The sequence below is a fragment of the Bombus bifarius genome, unplaced genomic scaffold, assembly GCF_011952205.1.
Source record: "Bombus bifarius isolate JDL3187 unplaced genomic scaffold, Bbif_JDL3187 scf7180000008421, whole genome shotgun sequence".
NCBI classification, from domain to species: domain Eukaryota; kingdom Metazoa; phylum Arthropoda; class Insecta; order Hymenoptera; family Apidae; genus Bombus; species Bombus bifarius.
Window position 1 is genome coordinate 112,779 of NW_022884651.1, and position 17,747 is coordinate 130,525.

At 33.9% G+C, this 17,747-nt stretch overlaps 1 protein-coding gene and 2 long non-coding RNA genes across 4 annotated transcripts in view; 1 reads left to right on the forward strand and 2 right to left on the reverse strand.

Moving 5' to 3' along the window:
• The window catches only part of LOC117212943 (CCR4-NOT transcription complex subunit 6-like), a 126,426-nt gene that overhangs the window by 98,432 nt on the left and 10,247 nt on the right, over positions 1-17,747 (forward strand). For both annotated transcript variants that reach the window (XM_033458102.1, XM_033458103.1), the window contains exon 3: positions 12,367-12,679. In XM_033458102.1, coding sequence (XP_033313993.1) covers positions 12,367-12,679 — 313 coding nt within the window. The remainder of the gene's footprint in view (positions 1-12,366; positions 12,680-17,747) is intronic.
• On the reverse strand, positions 3,019-3,801 carry LOC117212960. Its single transcript, XR_004488570.1, has 2 exons — positions 3,381-3,801; positions 3,019-3,302 (listed from the first exon to the last, which is right to left on the reverse strand). It is a non-coding gene; the product is annotated as an uncharacterized LOC117212960 (long non-coding RNA).
• On the reverse strand, positions 5,786-6,603 carry LOC117212956. The gene is made up of 3 exons (XR_004488566.1): positions 6,535-6,603; positions 5,993-6,170; positions 5,786-5,815 (listed from the first exon to the last, which is right to left on the reverse strand). It is a non-coding gene; the product is annotated as an uncharacterized LOC117212956 (long non-coding RNA).

The following is a 17,747-nucleotide window of genomic DNA, read 5'->3' on the forward strand; positions in this document are numbered from 1 at the left end:
GAAATTAATCTGAGAAATATAAATGATTTTCTGAAGAAACTTGATCATTTCCAAGATCGAACCTAATTTGTTGGAAGTATTAAATATTATTTGAAATGCACGTGTGCTATTTAGAAAGACAGCGATATTAACTTGTTACCAAGTTTCTTCCTGTAAGAATTTTGTCTATGAAAACTGTCTATTAAAACTGGTAGAGAAAATTTGAATTGAATTTTCGTTTCCTAAGCATTTATAAAGATACGATATTGAAAAATGGATTTATTATTAATTAATTAAGGCATCACAGTATGTTTCTGTAAAATTCATTAAAGCAATTTCAATTATTATTGGAAGTCCAGTTTTATTTCAATTATTAAGATAAAATTGCAAATCAACAAATCGTCTTTTTGTATTTCACGATACCTTTAATAATGTATGTGATATGCAATGTTTGAAAAAAATTTTAAATATAATTAAAATACTTGTTGCATTGACTAATGTAATGAAACGAAGTTTTTATTCTTTTGCTTCTCCACATTTTCCATATTTATAAATCACTAAAGAACACGTAGTATCCGAAAATATGAGAATTTAACAATGAGTAGCGATTAAGTGATATCATATGTATCTTAATTAATATGTTTCATGCTATGTGAGCCACAGGTGGCCCATGCTGTATTTTCTATTTAAAATCTTGATGTTCAGAGTATAAACAGCCGTAGTAAAACTGTAGTTTTACCACAGATACATGTAAACATACGATGAAACAAAGCCATCGCTTTTTTTTGGAATTTATTACAAACTTTACGGCATGGTGTACTACTTGATGCTAATATTTCTGACCTTTTTTAAATACATAATACAAATAACATAGACTCCATTTTTTTTAAATAATACATCGTAATATGAATGTATTCAATGATATCCTACGCTTTTTACAGTAAATGTAGCTCTGTAGGATTTTACATAGTAATTATGTCATTGCATGTAAGCTTCCTATAACTTTCGGTCGAAAAAACAAACTTCACATTTAGTCAATGCAACAAATATTTTAGCTACATTTGAAATTATTGTCCGAATATGCACATCATTGTTGAACGCAACTCAAAATACATAATACATAGCGATTTGTTAATTTTCCAATTTTATCTTGTAGTAACCAAAGTAAACCACTGCTGTCTTTTTTAATGATTTTTAAACAAACATTTTCTAATACTTTAGTTGCAACGTTTTCCATGATTATATTTGTAAGTAGTTTTTTAGTAAATTCACGCAGACGAGTTGCTCTCAAGATTAGTTTGTTGCTTTCCTTTTCATTGCTAAATCACTTTACTCTGTGACAATAGGCAAAGGTACGTGTGTCTGTATCCCATTATCCATCGTCTCCGTGTTATCCAATTTAAAACTTAGCATAAACATTTATAAAGACGCCGGAAATTGCTGTTCGTACATCGATCATATTCTTCACATCCCATTCATATCGTTGAATACATCGTGAAATGTATAATAAATTGATGATAATAGAATAATTTAAAGAAATACATTGGTATCGATATCTCTGTATATAACAATTGATAACAATATTGATTGATTGAAATAACAATAACAATTTCAATAGATAATGAAATAATAGATACCATATATGCGTTTAAAGTGGACATTCTGTATGATACAATATAAAACATGAAATTTCTATTGTTCATAGTTACGAATACGTAATTGCACACATAATTAATCGCTAATTATCTGTAAATATTTGAAATATTTTACAATAATAAGCTATCTGTTTATTCTGCAAACATCAACCGTGTAAACAGAAAGTATAGTACATGTAAGCCACCTGTGGCTCACACAGCATGGCACGTTAGTTAAGAAACATACGTACAATATTATTCATCCACTGTTTACTGTTAGCAGCTCATCATCTTCTTTTCCTACTTATATTAAATAGAATACAAGCATCAGCCACATGTCTAGTACTATACGTCATCTTTCTTTTTTATTGTGTGTTTAAGATCAACGTGTAACTCCTAAGATTATTAATGACCAGGTGAGAATGCTCAGTGAGACAGAACACATAATTATTGTAAAGCAATATCTTTCAGAAAATCTGGAGCTTTTTTGTCAGAGTCTTCTTTTTATAGCATGTTATGTAGTTTTATAGTTTGTCAGGTCATGTTGTACCCTTCTAATATTCTAATTAAGGTAGGAGATTAGGATACCTTCGATGAAGCTCAATATGCCTTAAATATCACAAATATTTAGCTCAGTTTTGATAACAAGGTTGATAGAGTTGTGTCTTATTCTTAATCGAGTTAATGTTACTTGATCTTTTCCATTCAACAGTAAAGCCAGATTGTCATCATTTATATTGTTACAGACTTAGCGTAGCTTGATAAGTCTTAAATTTCTCTATTCTTCGTTCCATCACTCTATTATTCCTCTAATGAAGTACTTTTGAAGATCTTTGTAGAACGTAAGTTCATGATTTGTTGTAGATGTACTGGAACTATTGGATTGGCATTGGGTTATCACCTAATGACAAAATCCTCAATCACTTAGTTGCCAAAATCAATAACCAAGTGTGTTGTTGAGTACATCTTTGTTTACGTATACCAAAACAGGTGTTGATGCGGATCACGATGATGCCTCTCAGTGCAATCATTTCCATAAAACTGTATTACACACAAGCCACATTACAAAGCTTCAAATAGCTAAACTTTGTCCTGACAAGAAAATACTCTCATACACCCATAAATAAGGCAGATATTTAGCTGAACTCATTTAGCTAAGACATCCTACTATTAAATGTAAGAATGGTATTTCAAACAGAAAAATATGGGAATTACGAACAGCATTTGTCACTAACAGACGTTCTGTTTAGATAACTCAATATTCGGATAGTAGCTCCTTTAAATATTAGGCCATTCTAATAATGCAGATCCCTTTCGGTTTGAATTAAATGATTATTAAACACTGTATAGTACGAAATAGAAAATTGTTTTAACAAAAGCACGTTGCAACGATAATAAATGCTACCTTGTGACCAGATGACGTGATCTAATCCAACGACGAATACCTTGGCCGTCGATCAACATTGAATCACAGCATCAGTGAGTTTCGTAGCATCGAAATGTCACGCAGCCTGCCGATTGCCATATCGCACCACACCACAGATTTATTGCAAGCGTTGCCTCGATATTGTGAAAGAGCTAGAGAAACCCAGTGCCAGAAATACACAGCGCGAACAACCGTTCTTCTGCTGATACCACTGTCACTACCGTCACTATTACCATCGCTCCCATCGCCACTGTTGTGGTCAACTAAAAGGAACCCATTGTCTGATTGACTATGGAATAAATGAGATAAATCATTTCATTATGAGTCATGCTATTCATTACTTATAATAATAGGCCGCTGTTATTACATCCAATGACCCGATTGTACTGTCAATCTCTTCTCTTCCCGTAGCTTCGTCTATCTCTTCTTTGATCTGTTTATTTAATTACAGCCTTTTGAACGTTTCGTTACAAACGTTCCATTATTCTTCAGCTTTTCTACACTGCAATATACAGGGTGTCTCGTATACACAGTTCGCTCAGGAAGTTCCGGGACCAACGTTATTAAGAACACAGCTTTTCAGATAAATGAAATTTCATTATCTATTAGTCAACGTGCATCCTTTCGCTGTGCGTAGTCCTCTTTTGAAATTGGACTTAAAAGAACCGTCACGCTCTTCTGGATCGTTTCTACATCGTCCAAACACGCTATCCTCGTAGTGCCACTTTCAGCTTAGGAAACAGAAACAAGTCAGCAGGCGCCAAACCCGGACAGTAGAAGATGGAAGAGTGAAAGATGAATCGCTGCAACCGATTTTCTAGCAAAAGGTTGCTGATAGAAACGAATGATGGAAACGAAGGTAATCAACGACTAGTGTACTGAAGCACTGTCGTGCAGGAGAAACCATTCTCGTAATTGGTACGTGTTCCGGTTGACCCTACGAATTCTTTCCAAAGACGATCAAGTACGTCTGCGTAAAGTGATCCAGTTACAGTCTGATCCAGTTACAGATGATCGATTATAGTCTGGCCGGGGGACACAAATTCGGTGAATCAGTCAACAACCTTCATCAACATCCTTTGCATTTTTGATTTTGTGGCCTCTACTTACCAGATTTGGATGTATAGGAAAAGCATGTACGTTGAATGATAATAAAATTTCATGCGCCTTAAAAACTGTGTTCTCGATAACACGGAACCTGCTGAATGCACTGTGCAGCTACTGCACGGGGAACCGCTTCGACAGTGGATTCTGAACACGAGGACAATACAAAACGTTTTGACGTGGTTTTCCATTTTGTAATTTCTGCTGCGTCGTTTCAACGAAAATTCATTTGATGCAATTAGAAAGCATGGGTCGATCCAGTCCTGAAATTTCAAGTATAGGCCACTAGTATACCACTGACTACTCTTTTTCCTGTCTTGCATTGTGGTCTCGAAACACGTGGAATTATTTGAAATCTGTTGGTCGTGATAAGTCCGTACGTGCAGCAACGCGGAATGCGACTAACGACTATGCCAGCAGGACCGTGCAAATTACTTCTTGCACTTCTCGTGACGACCCTGACAATCATGATCATTATGGGCCGCTCACGAACGTATTCTTTGGAAGACAGCAATTATGCGTCATTATCATTCCCACGTTTATAACGACACAATGAGGCTTTTATTGGAATTATTGTTGTTTCCGTATATATAATCGTTGCTCTAGTCATTTACATTTTTGTTACAACCATTTCGACCAGCTCATCTGTACCGTCGAAAATTGAATTTATGAATTTTTCTTTGTCCGAAGAAATTAGCTTTTTCCAAAAGTCTAATGTTTTATTTATATGAACTATGATTTCGAACTGTAGCTTCTTTTCTCTATTTATCTTACTAAACAGAGTAAATTATTATAAGATATATTTTAGACGTCACGACATAAAAGTTAATACTTTTAACTAAGAAATCTTGATTACGGATAACTATTGCAAAAGATTCAAATTTTGTTGATTATCGGTAGTCATTGTCGATAATGAGAATTTTTTTTTGTTTACGAATAATCATTATCGATAAGGGAAATTTAATTTTGTTTACTAGTGACGAATATAAACGACAGGTACTTTTTTTCGTTACCATTAATCGTTATCAATGAGGAGAATTTTGTTTTCGTTACTGATAACCATTATCGACGACAATAAATTTTCCTGGTTACTTTCGATTATCGTCAGTTGTTATTAACATTACTCATTGACAAAGTAAAAAGATACTAATTATAAAACTTATGGTAGTCGAACGTAACCAAAAGATTTTTCGCTACTGATAATGATTATCGATAACCAAAATAAAATTCGGACCATCGATAACGATTATTGGTAAATTTCAAAAAATTAGATCTCCGTCATCGATAACGTTTACTGACAGCCAAATAAAAATTGAATCATTCACAATGGATCAATTAAAAATTAATATCTTTGAATAATTTCATTTCTTGAGAAACTTTTTTGAATTCTGTTGATAGCTGGTTTCCATTTAAATAAAAATTAAGTTTTCTTCTATAAGTCTTTTCCAAGGAAAACTGGTTTTACAATTTTATTTTAAAATTCCTACTTCATGTTATATCTTCTTCCACAATGATGTAATGATTTTCTCAACGATAACTAAAAGAATAATATAATGAATTTTGTTTTGCTTTTTATGTATTCAATTAAATTAAGTTAAATTAAAAATGTTACTTACTTAGTGATAATTTAAAAATTAATTTTACATGGGCTGGCATCCATCCTTTACATTTGCTAAAAGAAAAAATACATTTAACAATCCATATATATTCAAATAAGGTGTAAATATATAAAAAGCTGAATGAACATAATATAAAACTAAAACAAATTTTAAATTTTGTATATAATTTTAATTTAATATTACCATTAAAAGTTGTTTTATTAGTAAAACAAATTATAAAGTATGCCTACATGTATTCCATGAGTTCCATGACTTTTTAGCAGCAATTTCATGTGGTGGATATGCCATTTCATATGTAAGTGGTTGCACTACCTTTGGTTTTGGTCTATAACGTCCAGCTTGTATTTTATGAAGTACTCTGCTGACATGTAAATATCTTTTCGCAACATTATTTTGATTAATTAATATCTGAAAAAAATATTTCATTTCTAATTTAGTTTAAGAATAGGGTTATGTTACACATATATTTCATGCACTACATATAAATGTGTACATACAGGACGTAGATATGGTATTAAACTCATTATTTTTAACTATCTATGTGATAATTAAACAAAAATTATATTTATATTATATTTCAAATTTGGTAACATTTAATACATTGAACACTGAATTTAACAATTTGAATTCGTGGCAGTAGTTTCAAACTCTCAAGACACATTTAGACCTTCAACTGTATAAATAAAAAAAGTGCAAATTAAAATGAAATTAAATTAAATTAAAAATGTTACTTACTTACTAATAATTAATTAAAATTAAAAATGTTACTTACTTAGTGATAATTTAAAAATTGATTTTACATGGGCTGGCATCCATGAAACTCCATTTTATCTCGCTCAATAAAAGGCGCGAGAGATTGAAAAGAGCTATTCGAGGGTAAAAATAACTTTTGTCATAAAAGTCATTGATTCGAGATATTATTGTTTAATTTGAAAAGTTTCTTTTTTTCTTCGGCTCTATGCATCTTTCTTACCTACTCCGAGGTTTTTTCCTTAGATTTTCATAGTCCAATAGTAAGATAAGTTTCACCTCATTGATCTAAAATTTTCTCCTAGATTTCGTCTTCCATCTCTCAGGGTGGTAGAATCGCTTCATGGTTGTTTCATAATGTAGAAACGAAACGAAAAGACACCTTCGATGAAATTTATGACCATTTTATTGTTAAATGCAAAGTAATCAAGATTAAGTATCTGTAAACAGAACACTTTTCAAGGATCGTACGTGACTTTAACGAAAATTTACCATGGTCGCTAATAACTAAACTCGCAGCATTTTAACACTAGAACTACCACACTAGTCAAAACGACTGGTTTTACAATTTTATTTTAAAATTCCTACTTCATGTTATATTTTTTCCGCAATGATGTAATGACTTTCGCAGTGATAACTAAAAGAATAATATAATGAATTTTATTTTGTTTGTTATGTATTCAAACTCGAAATAATTTTGTATCAAGGCTACTTATACCAATACCAGTCGAAATGACCGATACTTGTCAAAGTGTAAAAGGGTCCTGTAACCTGTTTATCGAACCCCAATTAACCAATTTTCTCGTTTTGTACAGCTTCCCACACGTTTTTACAATTTTTACTGCGTATCATTCGATATAATGATATCAGTTATCAGAAAAATTCCGGATCGATCGCTAGATCGCTAGATGCTAACACTAGAAACACCACACCAGTCAAAATGGCTGATTCTACAATTTTATAAATGTTTCAGCCCTCTTTTAGGGGCCATGGATTAATAATAGCAAAAATGTACTACATAACATGAGAAAGTAATAAATCAATAAATATAAATATATTCTATTATTACGTATGTTTTAAAGACCAGTCATTTTGTCTGGTTTTGATAGAATAGCTTCGTGTTAACTATCGGTAATTCTGTTAAACTATAAATTTGTATAATGATCCTAAACGTAGTCACAAGCGGACAACTTTTGATTCTTCTAATAGTGAGTATTATTAATGCGTGCGATGTTACGAAATAGCTAATATTTCTTCGGCTTAAAATGTTCTATTCAAATAAACGATTCTTGCTAATTATGCTGTTTCGTATCAATTTACACGGTATACGTGCTAATGATAAGTATAGGTACGTATATTTGCTGATCGATCGTTTGTCTTGATAATGACTTCATTAACGATGGAAACCACGTTTGACGTTTCAAATTTATTATTTAATTTTATCTTGATCTGTGTTATTCAAATTTTTACTGCATCTCGCTGTTCGAGGACCGGATATCATCTCTTCTCTGCGGTACTGTTAATAACATTGCTGGCTTCATGCTAGCGACGGTAAATTAAGTAACCTGTTCGGATTTCCTGAGACTGGTTTGACGACTATTGAGCCAGGTCATGGCATCGATGACCTCGGAAATGCCGTTCCTAACCATGAATGAAGCTGGAACCAACACTTTCATAGCTTACGTTGCCATTGACAATCACTTTCTTATTACAACTCGCATGAGGAAACAGCCATTCATCGAGTATCAGATAAAAGTAATTTATTAACAAAGTCGACAATTTATTAACAAAGCTACTCACGGGATTATAATCAATTAAGAATACAATAAAAGATGACAGAGAGGGATTGAATTAATTGGCAACAATTGAATAGGCCATGTTTCATCTATGCTTCACGATGTCTTCGATATTTATAATTAGCTTTACGTCGAATTAACTTTCTTCCTACGAAATATCGTTTAAAATATCGTAGATATTACCAAAGCGTCGCCAAGAATTCTGTAAACTAAACACGTGCTTAATACAAAGCTGATTCGAAATCTATGAAAGTTGAAATCTCCGACCAATATCTACGCTGGATTGTACATTTTTATTGGACTAATATTAAACTCTAAAAACATTTTCTACCAAAAACGGTACATCAAAAGACGCAATTAATATTTACTATTTTCCAAGCAAGATAATAACACCATAGATACATCTAGCACGTTAAACAGCAACTTACCTTGCAGATACACGACGACTATTTACTTTCCAACGTTCCAATTTAGTTTCCGATGTTAATTATTGTTTGAAAATAAGAAAACGGCAAAGTCGTACGCTGGACGATACCTGCGTGGAAAAAGACATACTCTCAAAGTCTTCTTCCACTGTACTCGTAGTCTCCTTCGTATATATTATTACTGCAAGTCCGAAGAGACCTGCACTCGCTGTTCAATAAGGGATGTTGCAAAGTTACGTGCAGCAACGTGAATACGAGTAAACGCGAACGAGCGAGTATTAAAGACAAACGCGACCGGTAAGACCAGATGCGCTTAACGCGAACTCTCGTCGGCTGGCAGCCGCTTAAATCTTCAAGCAAAGATACATAGTTTATTGTGGCGCGTCCTTTTATCGGAAACCGGCCGCAATTGTGGCGCTACGAAATAGATCGAATGGTGCAACGTGCCGGAATAATAAAGTAGGCTTTCGAAATCTTCCTTCCTGGTCTGTTAATCCGTTTGCGTGGAACCAACGTAACGTAATGAACGCCAACAGCGAAGAAAGTTCAGTCTTAATCGCTCGAGCCTTGTTCCGCCAGAGCAAAGCTGGAAGAGGCAGTCGAGTTATCCATTACAGATAATTACGGATGGTACGCTAGACTCTGTTATCTGCAGGAAAAGGTGGCAGGGATTCTGTATCCAAAGAGGATGCTGTATCTTCGATTCATAGGCATGAAAACATTCGCCGTTTGATATATCTAATTGCGAGCAAACGATTCTGTTTCCTGGCCTGTTGCCAATTATCCTGCTTCCACCAGTGTTACGGTGTACGAATTGTCAAAGTGATTCTCGCTTCTAGGAGAACTCTACATCTTCTCTAGTGTTTGGTTTTCTTAGTCCTCGAGGCTAGTAGGTATTGTTTAGCTCTAAATCAATTTGAAGGAATAGCCTCTTAGCCTTATAGCTTTTTCTAGGAGCAAACCCTGCAAAGATGGTGCAGCCGAGTATAGACGGGTAGGTCTTCGTAGTTGTATTAATACACCATGGCTTTGGAGCTGTTTCGTAAAGTAACGCTGGCAGTGTGAGGATCTGGACTGGTATACATATCGTACTTTTTTCCTCTCTCTATTCCAAGATAAAACCTCAACACCAATGAATAATCCTCACAAAGGATATAACCTAACAAACACGAAGATGGTACCCCATTGGGGGTAGCCACCCACATGATAATCTAACAACCAAGAAATTCTACCAAATGTCCAAATCGGACAAATTGTGAATGTAAACAACTAAATAAAAAAAAAACGAATGAATAATCCAAATCTTTCAGAGAGACACAAAGTTCATTTGAAAAAAATATAGTACTTTGCTCGGTAATTGGCTTGTACGCAGAAAAATACAAGGAAAGAACGGCAACACATCCAAACCAGGTGCTGCCGAAGCGAGCAAAACTCTCATAGACAGAAGACTAAAAAGAAGACATCCCACTGACCTTACTAAAGAAATAAAATAGTCAAATTCGAAGATGGTATTACGCTGGGAGTAGCCATCCACACGTTATTTAGCAATCAAGTTAGAAAAATTTACCAGATGTCCAACTGAACAAATTGTAAAGTAGAAATTAAATAGAAAAGAAGACTTTTGGTCGAGAAAACACCCCACAGACCTGACTGAAGAAATAAAATAGTCAAACTTGAAGATAGTAACCAGCTGGGGATAGCCATCCACACGTTATTTAGCAATTAAGTTAGAAAAATTTATCGAATGTCCAACTGAACAAATTGTAAAGTACAAATTAAATAGAAAAAAAATTTGTTCTAGAAAACACCCCACAGACCTGACTGAAGAAATAGAATAGTCAAACTTGAAGATAGTAACCCGCTGGGGGTAGCCATCCACACGTTATTTAGCAATCAAGTTAGAAAAATTTATCGAATGTCCAGGTGAACAAATTATAAAGTACAAATTAAATAATAAAAAAAAAATTTTGATGAACAACAATTTCTGTTTGATATCATTTTATTGAATTAGGTATGACCCATTTCGTTATATTTCTATTATTATGTTCGTGCATAATTCAATAGACTAATATAAAAGAAAAAACATTGTGCGTCTATTATTTCCTTATAAAACGAAAGAAACTGTTCAGACAACCTAATAGATAAGAAAATCGTCTGCCTGGTCTATACTTCTTTGATTATATTCTCGAAAACATAAATTTGCATAAAAGCTCTCCGCCTACTAATTATCACGTTTCCTATGAAACTCAGCAGATGTGCTAATAATCATGAACGAATGTGTATGTGCTTCGAACACGTTTGCTCTTTACGTATCTTAAGTGAATCATCTAGGACGTCCTGAACATGGTACTGAAGAAAGCACCTTTTGGAAAATAGCTATAGAAGAATTCCCTTTTGTCTCATTTTCTCAGTCGTTATCGTCTATGCGCGTTAAGATAAGCTCGGGTCTCTATACGTACTTACACTGTCTCTATCTTCCAACTTGGATTTGGATAAGGAAATCTGAAGGAAAACCGGGACACGACAGCCATTAACGACGCTTATCTCACGGCACATCGTGTTCAAACAATGTGCATTTGACATGATAACGTCGATGAATTCGAAATAACTATTAAACTCTCGTTAACCTTTGACGAGAATTTTTATGTAAATCACACGTCTACGAACAATATGTAAAATAATTATTCTATTTCCATTCACCTTCGCATTCTATGATTTTGTTGATTATATTCGATGAATTATTTATTCTACGTAAGTAGACCGCGGATGTTCATAGGTTTTTTTGGAAATTTAAGATTCCAAAAATCCTACGAAGTACATATAATATGCAAGAATGTGTACGATATATAAAATAGAGCACATATTTAGCAGACGAGGCAAATTTCTATTTAGGTTTCATTTCTGTAATTACGTTTATAAAAACACAAAGTTGCAGATATATTCGCAGTCTATGTATAAGCAGTAGAACTTTTAATTTATCACGTTAAATAATTCGATAAATATTTTAAAATACAGTGATGGTGTTTATTCGTATCTCAGGCTCACAGGCCATTACAAAAAAGATCATTGCCATCTACTATATATATCGTACGCATATATAAATATTTACACACGTCACATACATTCATACATTTCACCGTTTATTGTGAATATGAATCTAAAACTGTATTCTTGGGCTAAATAAACAACTTTAAATAAAAAAAAAGTAAAAAAAAATACATTCATACATGTACCCAACACACGAACATACACACAACTTCATTTTTATCATCGTCAGTTCGACTGGCACTAATTTTGATATCTTTATGCTCTTGTTTCTTACTTGCTGAAACTTCGAAACAAAATAATTTTACGAAACAATTTAAACGTTAAGAAATAGAGAAAATTTTGGCAAACGTAGTCCAATTTTGAACAAATGTCTACCTTACAGAGATATTCTTTCCCTTCCAATTAAATTTACGTTTATATTCCAATTTACGTATTATCAATCTTTCTTATCTTCATTCTTCTTCTTCTTATTCTTTATAAAAAAAAAGTTAAAGTATCCGTTCGCGAGAGCGATTATTCTAAAAGATGTTTCGACTTTAATTTCGTAAAATTCCCGAATTGTAAGTGGTTCTGTCTTTGTTCCAGGTATATTCACAGTGATGTGTTACAATGTATTATGCGACAAGTATGCGACTCGGCAAATGTACGGTTATTGTCCGAGTTGGGCGCTCGATTGGGAATATCGGAAAAAAGGGATCCTGGATGAGATACGACATTATGCCGCGGACATAATTAGCCTGCAGGAGGTCGAAACGGACCAATTCTACAATTTCTTCCTGCCAGAACTTAAACACGATGGCTACGATGGCATATTTTCTCCAAAATCTCGAGCGAAGACGATGGCGGAGAATGATCGTAAATACGTAGATGGATGTGCTATATTTTACAGAACAGCGAAGTAAGTACGACATTATTTAAGATCCATCCATTTTTATGTAGAAAACTAACGAGTAAATCTACAAAAAATTACACTGTTCGACGAATTTGTACTTTTTCCCGATTTTGCAACACTCGGTAGGTGATTCTTCGTGAGCTAAACACGAATCTGCAAACTGCTTTTCCTGGAACCCACAGTTTTCGAAGAAGTCAATTTTCAACAAAATTGCAAAATTTCCATCTTGCGGATGTTTCGTGCTTTTGCCGTTGCACCTGTCGAGTTGCTAAGCAGCACATCTCGAAAGTTGAAATTTCTAATCTCCTTGAAAATTGATTTTTCAGAAAACTATTAGTTCTAGAGGGGAAAAAATTAGGAAAGAAAAATTGTCCATGGTTTGTGAAGCGTAGCTTAGGATTATAAATTCTGATTGCTAAAGAGATATTCTGTTGATAAAGAGATAAATTCTTATCGATTCGAATAATATCTGTATAATAATATAAATTGGAATTCGTATTAATCTTTGTATAATTAAATGTCAAATTTTTGAAATCTAATCTTTCGTCATAAATATTGGAATTCCGAAGAATATTTTATATAAACACAATGCAAGATTTTATGCAAATGTAACACAATGCACGTAACTAGGACCACGTAAAAACTAAAACAATTATTCTCTTGCCAACATTTCTTGACACATCAAGACCTTAAATGATTGCAAACTCTAGTTCTAGTACTTTTCAACTATTCACAGTGGTAATTTATAGGTTGTGCTTAGCTGCACATACAGTTTTGCATAGATATACAAAACGAACGCTCCGTGATACGCGTAAATTCGAACATATTTCACCATCTTTACAGTTATCTAATTAGCAAAACATGAGACAATGATGGATCGGCACGTTCGTTGCATAATACGCAAAATACAATTAACTTCATAGCAACTGTTAACTGTACAACTGGCGTACACACCTACCACAACAGAAATTTCTTACCTGGCATTTCCTTCTCGTTATTTGTCAAAATGCAGCAGTTCTCTCACCTGCACAGCTACATGCTAGGAATGTAATTTATTACCAGTAGCCATTAGATCTATTTCACTCGCGCATAGTGCTTCTTAAGTGTGCTAAATAATGCTAACTATGCGAACATACTATATATAATTTCCACTCTTAATAATACTGTTGTTCCGCTCTGAATCTCATTTGTTGTATTGCATTTGAAAAAAATTGTCCAACATAAATTTCGAAGTCAGTGCCCACCTAAAACATAATCAAACACGCTATTTAATTTTCAGAATAGTTTCAATAATATTGTCGATTTACATTGAATTTCATTTGTGATATTACTTACCCAAACATTTTTCAAACATAAATTTCGAGGTCGTTGTTCATCTAAAACATAATCAAACATGCTATGTAATTTTCAGAATAGTTTCAATAATATCGTCGATTTACATTGAATTTCATTTGTGATATTACTTACACAAACATTTTTCAAACATAAATTTCGAGGTCGTTGTCCATCTAAAACATAATCAAACACGCTATTTAATTTTCAGAATAGTTTCAATAATATCGTCGATTTACATTGAATTTCATTTGTGATATTACTTACACAAACATTTTTCAAACAAATTACAAGATCATTGCCCATCTGAAACATAATCAAACATGCTATGTAATTTTCAGAATAGTTTCAATAATATCGTCGATTTACATTGAATTTCATTTGTGATATTACTTACACAAACATTTTTCAAACAAATTACAAGATCATTGCCCATCTGAAACATAATTAAACATGCTATTTAATTTTCAGAGTAGTCTCAATAATATTTGCATTGAATTTTGATTTGTGATATTACTTACACAAACATTTTTCAAACAAATTACAAGATCATTGCCCATCTGAAACATAATTAAACATGCTATTTAATTTTCAGAGTAGTCTCAATAATATTTGCATTGAATTTTGATTTGTGATATTACTTACACAAACATTTTTCAATTTCAAACATAAATTTCGAGGTCGTTGCCCATCTAAAACATAATCAAACACGCTATTTAATTTTCAGAATAGTTTCAATAATATCGTCGATTTACATTGAATTTCATTTGTGATATTACTTACACAAACATTTTTCAAACAAATTACGAGATCATTGCCCATCTGAAACATAATTAAACATGCTATTTAATTTTCAGAGTAGTCTCAATAATATTTGCATTGAATTTTGATTTGTGATATTACTTACACAAACATTTTTCAATTTCAAACATAAATTACAAGGTCGTTGCCCATCTAAAACATAATCAAACACGCTATTTAATTTTCAGAATAGTTTCAATAATATTGTCGATTTACATTGAATTTCATTTGTGATATTACTTACATAAACATTTTTCAAACAAATTACAAGATCGTTGCCCATCTGAAACATAATCAAACATGCTATTTAATTTTCAGAATAGTTTCAATAATATTGTCGATTTACATTGAATTTCATTTGTGATATTACGTACTGTAGTATCGTAAACTATTACGATTTATTTACAATGAATGGATTGTACAGATGTTGATTAAACAGGAAACGATGGTTGTTTAACGTGAACTAAATACAATAACGTACTATAATTTAGACAATTCAATAGTTAATTTGCAGCTCTCGTCAACCACAGATCCAACGCTCCCTCTCTCTCTCTCTTCCTCTCTCTCTCACGCGGACCACACCCTCTCCACAACACAACTTGCACTCACTTATTTCTCGATTCACACTCTGTGGCTTCTCCACTGACACTGACTGTTAATTCGTCTTTCTCCCTTAGCATCCCTTTGTCTTAGCCCCACCACGCACGTGTTTTGCAACCGCTCGTGGCCAAGGTCACGTAGGACTTTTCTGCGAAGCTATTCAATTAGAGGACCGACGACACATTTGCCACGTAAACTCACAAGTCACAACTCAGATTATAAAAAAGCAAGAAAGTTGAGCCGTAATACAACTATTAACTTTCTTTTTATTACACTTTATTATGCACTTAATAGTCACAATTGAGTATACACTGAATTGACACGTGTAAATGACACTTTTACTCTAACAACTTTATATAAATTAAGTAGGCGACTGATCTAAGGATACAAACCAGGTAAAGAGATGTTGACTGTTCGAAAGTTGGAAAATCAGTAAAGTTTAGTGACGATGTTGTGGCAGAGGAAAGCTAGTTATGGGTGGGTCTAAGGACACGAAAAGAGCCGATTTGTTAAGGACAAGTTTTCATTAGGAGAGTGAGGGAAATAGACTTCGCTGTCAAGTGGCTAATTTTCTAGGTTGGTGCTAGAAGGTGCTAGGTAGGTGCTAGGTGGTTAAGCTAGAAAAATTTACCGAATGTCCAGCTGCACAAATTGTAAGGTACAAATTAAATAATAAAAGAAAAGAATTCCCCGGAAACGAAGCTGCAAGCGAAAAAATGTTGTTCTTGTTTCTCGACTTATTTGGAGCCATGGAATCTCGCTGACTCTGCTTCTAGCGCGAATTTATTCCCATAGCATACATTATATTGGAAAACTGGCTGTTCACACGAGCTATCGTTCTTTTTATTCGACAGTCTAAAGCCTAAGAGGAAAAATAGTCAGTGACTGATATAATCAGTATGTCGCATGAAAAATTCCTGCGGCATACTGGTTGAGAATCACAACGTTAAATGAGATCGATTAACGAGCTGCTTCGCCGATGCATGGTCCTTGGACAGATAGAAAAAGCGAAGAGTCGATGAGTCCCAGGCGACATGAAATCTGGAACGACTATAGGGTAGCCAGCCTCGTTAATTATATCTTCACTGGGAATTCATAGCAGCCGTGGTACAGCTTAGTAGTATTAGTGTATCGTGGGTCGGTATTAACCCTGTGAAACTCATTCTAAGTTTTGTAACCGAAGACTGAAAGCTACGGGCAGAGTGGTGGAAATATTAGATATCTGCGCTCGCATCTCAGGGGATAACAAGATACGAGACAGAAATGGTCTGCTGCACAAATGGGCTCTGTTAACGGCTAACGTGCAACGAAAGGTACTACATTCAGCATGGACTGTAAGAGAGCGCGCAGTTTCTTTAAAGGCCGGTGCAACCGTTGCATCTGTCAGCCACTTTATACACTTAATTCGCCGCTCGGCCGCAAAATCCCAGCCGTATAATAAATGCGATGCCAATGTAAGACTAACAATCTAATCTCTGCAAGGACGAAAGACCACCGTTATTTAACGAGTTCCTACTTTCTTCCTGATGCCACAAACTATTCTGCGCTATTTCCAGCAACTTTTGATATATCTTCCGTGTTACGTTACAGCAATCGATACGTGTACCTTCGTCGATTCATATACAATCTGTGGTCAATTTAAACGTCAAAATTTCGTAAAAGTACGTATAGACTAAGCCAAAAGATCCTTTGAAGATTCGTTCATTTTTCATCCATTTGAGAGAAAATCATGGAAAAGGAAGAAACAATGTCCTCGTCGATTCACAGTAATCTAGAACAACAGATCATGGACAATTGTAAAACAGTTCGTTAGATCAATGGTTTTTTTTTATTGTTCGAACAAATATTGTTCGAAATTCTTTAACCTACCTTGCTTATTGGTAGAATATCTTCACGAGTATCCGGACCAGTTTAAATTTCACCAAAATATATAGATATTTACTAGCTTTCTATGAAACTGATAGACTACAAGTTTAAGTTGCGCGTATTAAAAGGCATATTTTGCTATGTAATATATACAGGGTATCTAATAACTGGTACAAGCGACCAGCAGGTGATTCTACTTGAAAAAGCAACTTGAAAAGAAAGAAGAAAATTTGTTCTCTTAAGGTTTCGTTTTTGAAGAAATCAAGTTGGAGATCTTGAGGCAAACGTGCACTCGAACGAGCCTCAATTCAGTGGATTTTGCCGTAGACTGTCTTTATTCGCATTACTAAACATTCCTAATAATAGTTAATAATTTTAGACGACCTGAATAACGAAAACATAGAATAAAAGAAAGTACTTGCTCTACAGGAATTTCATTAACTCAAAAATTGTTGAAGATGACGTCCATGATTTA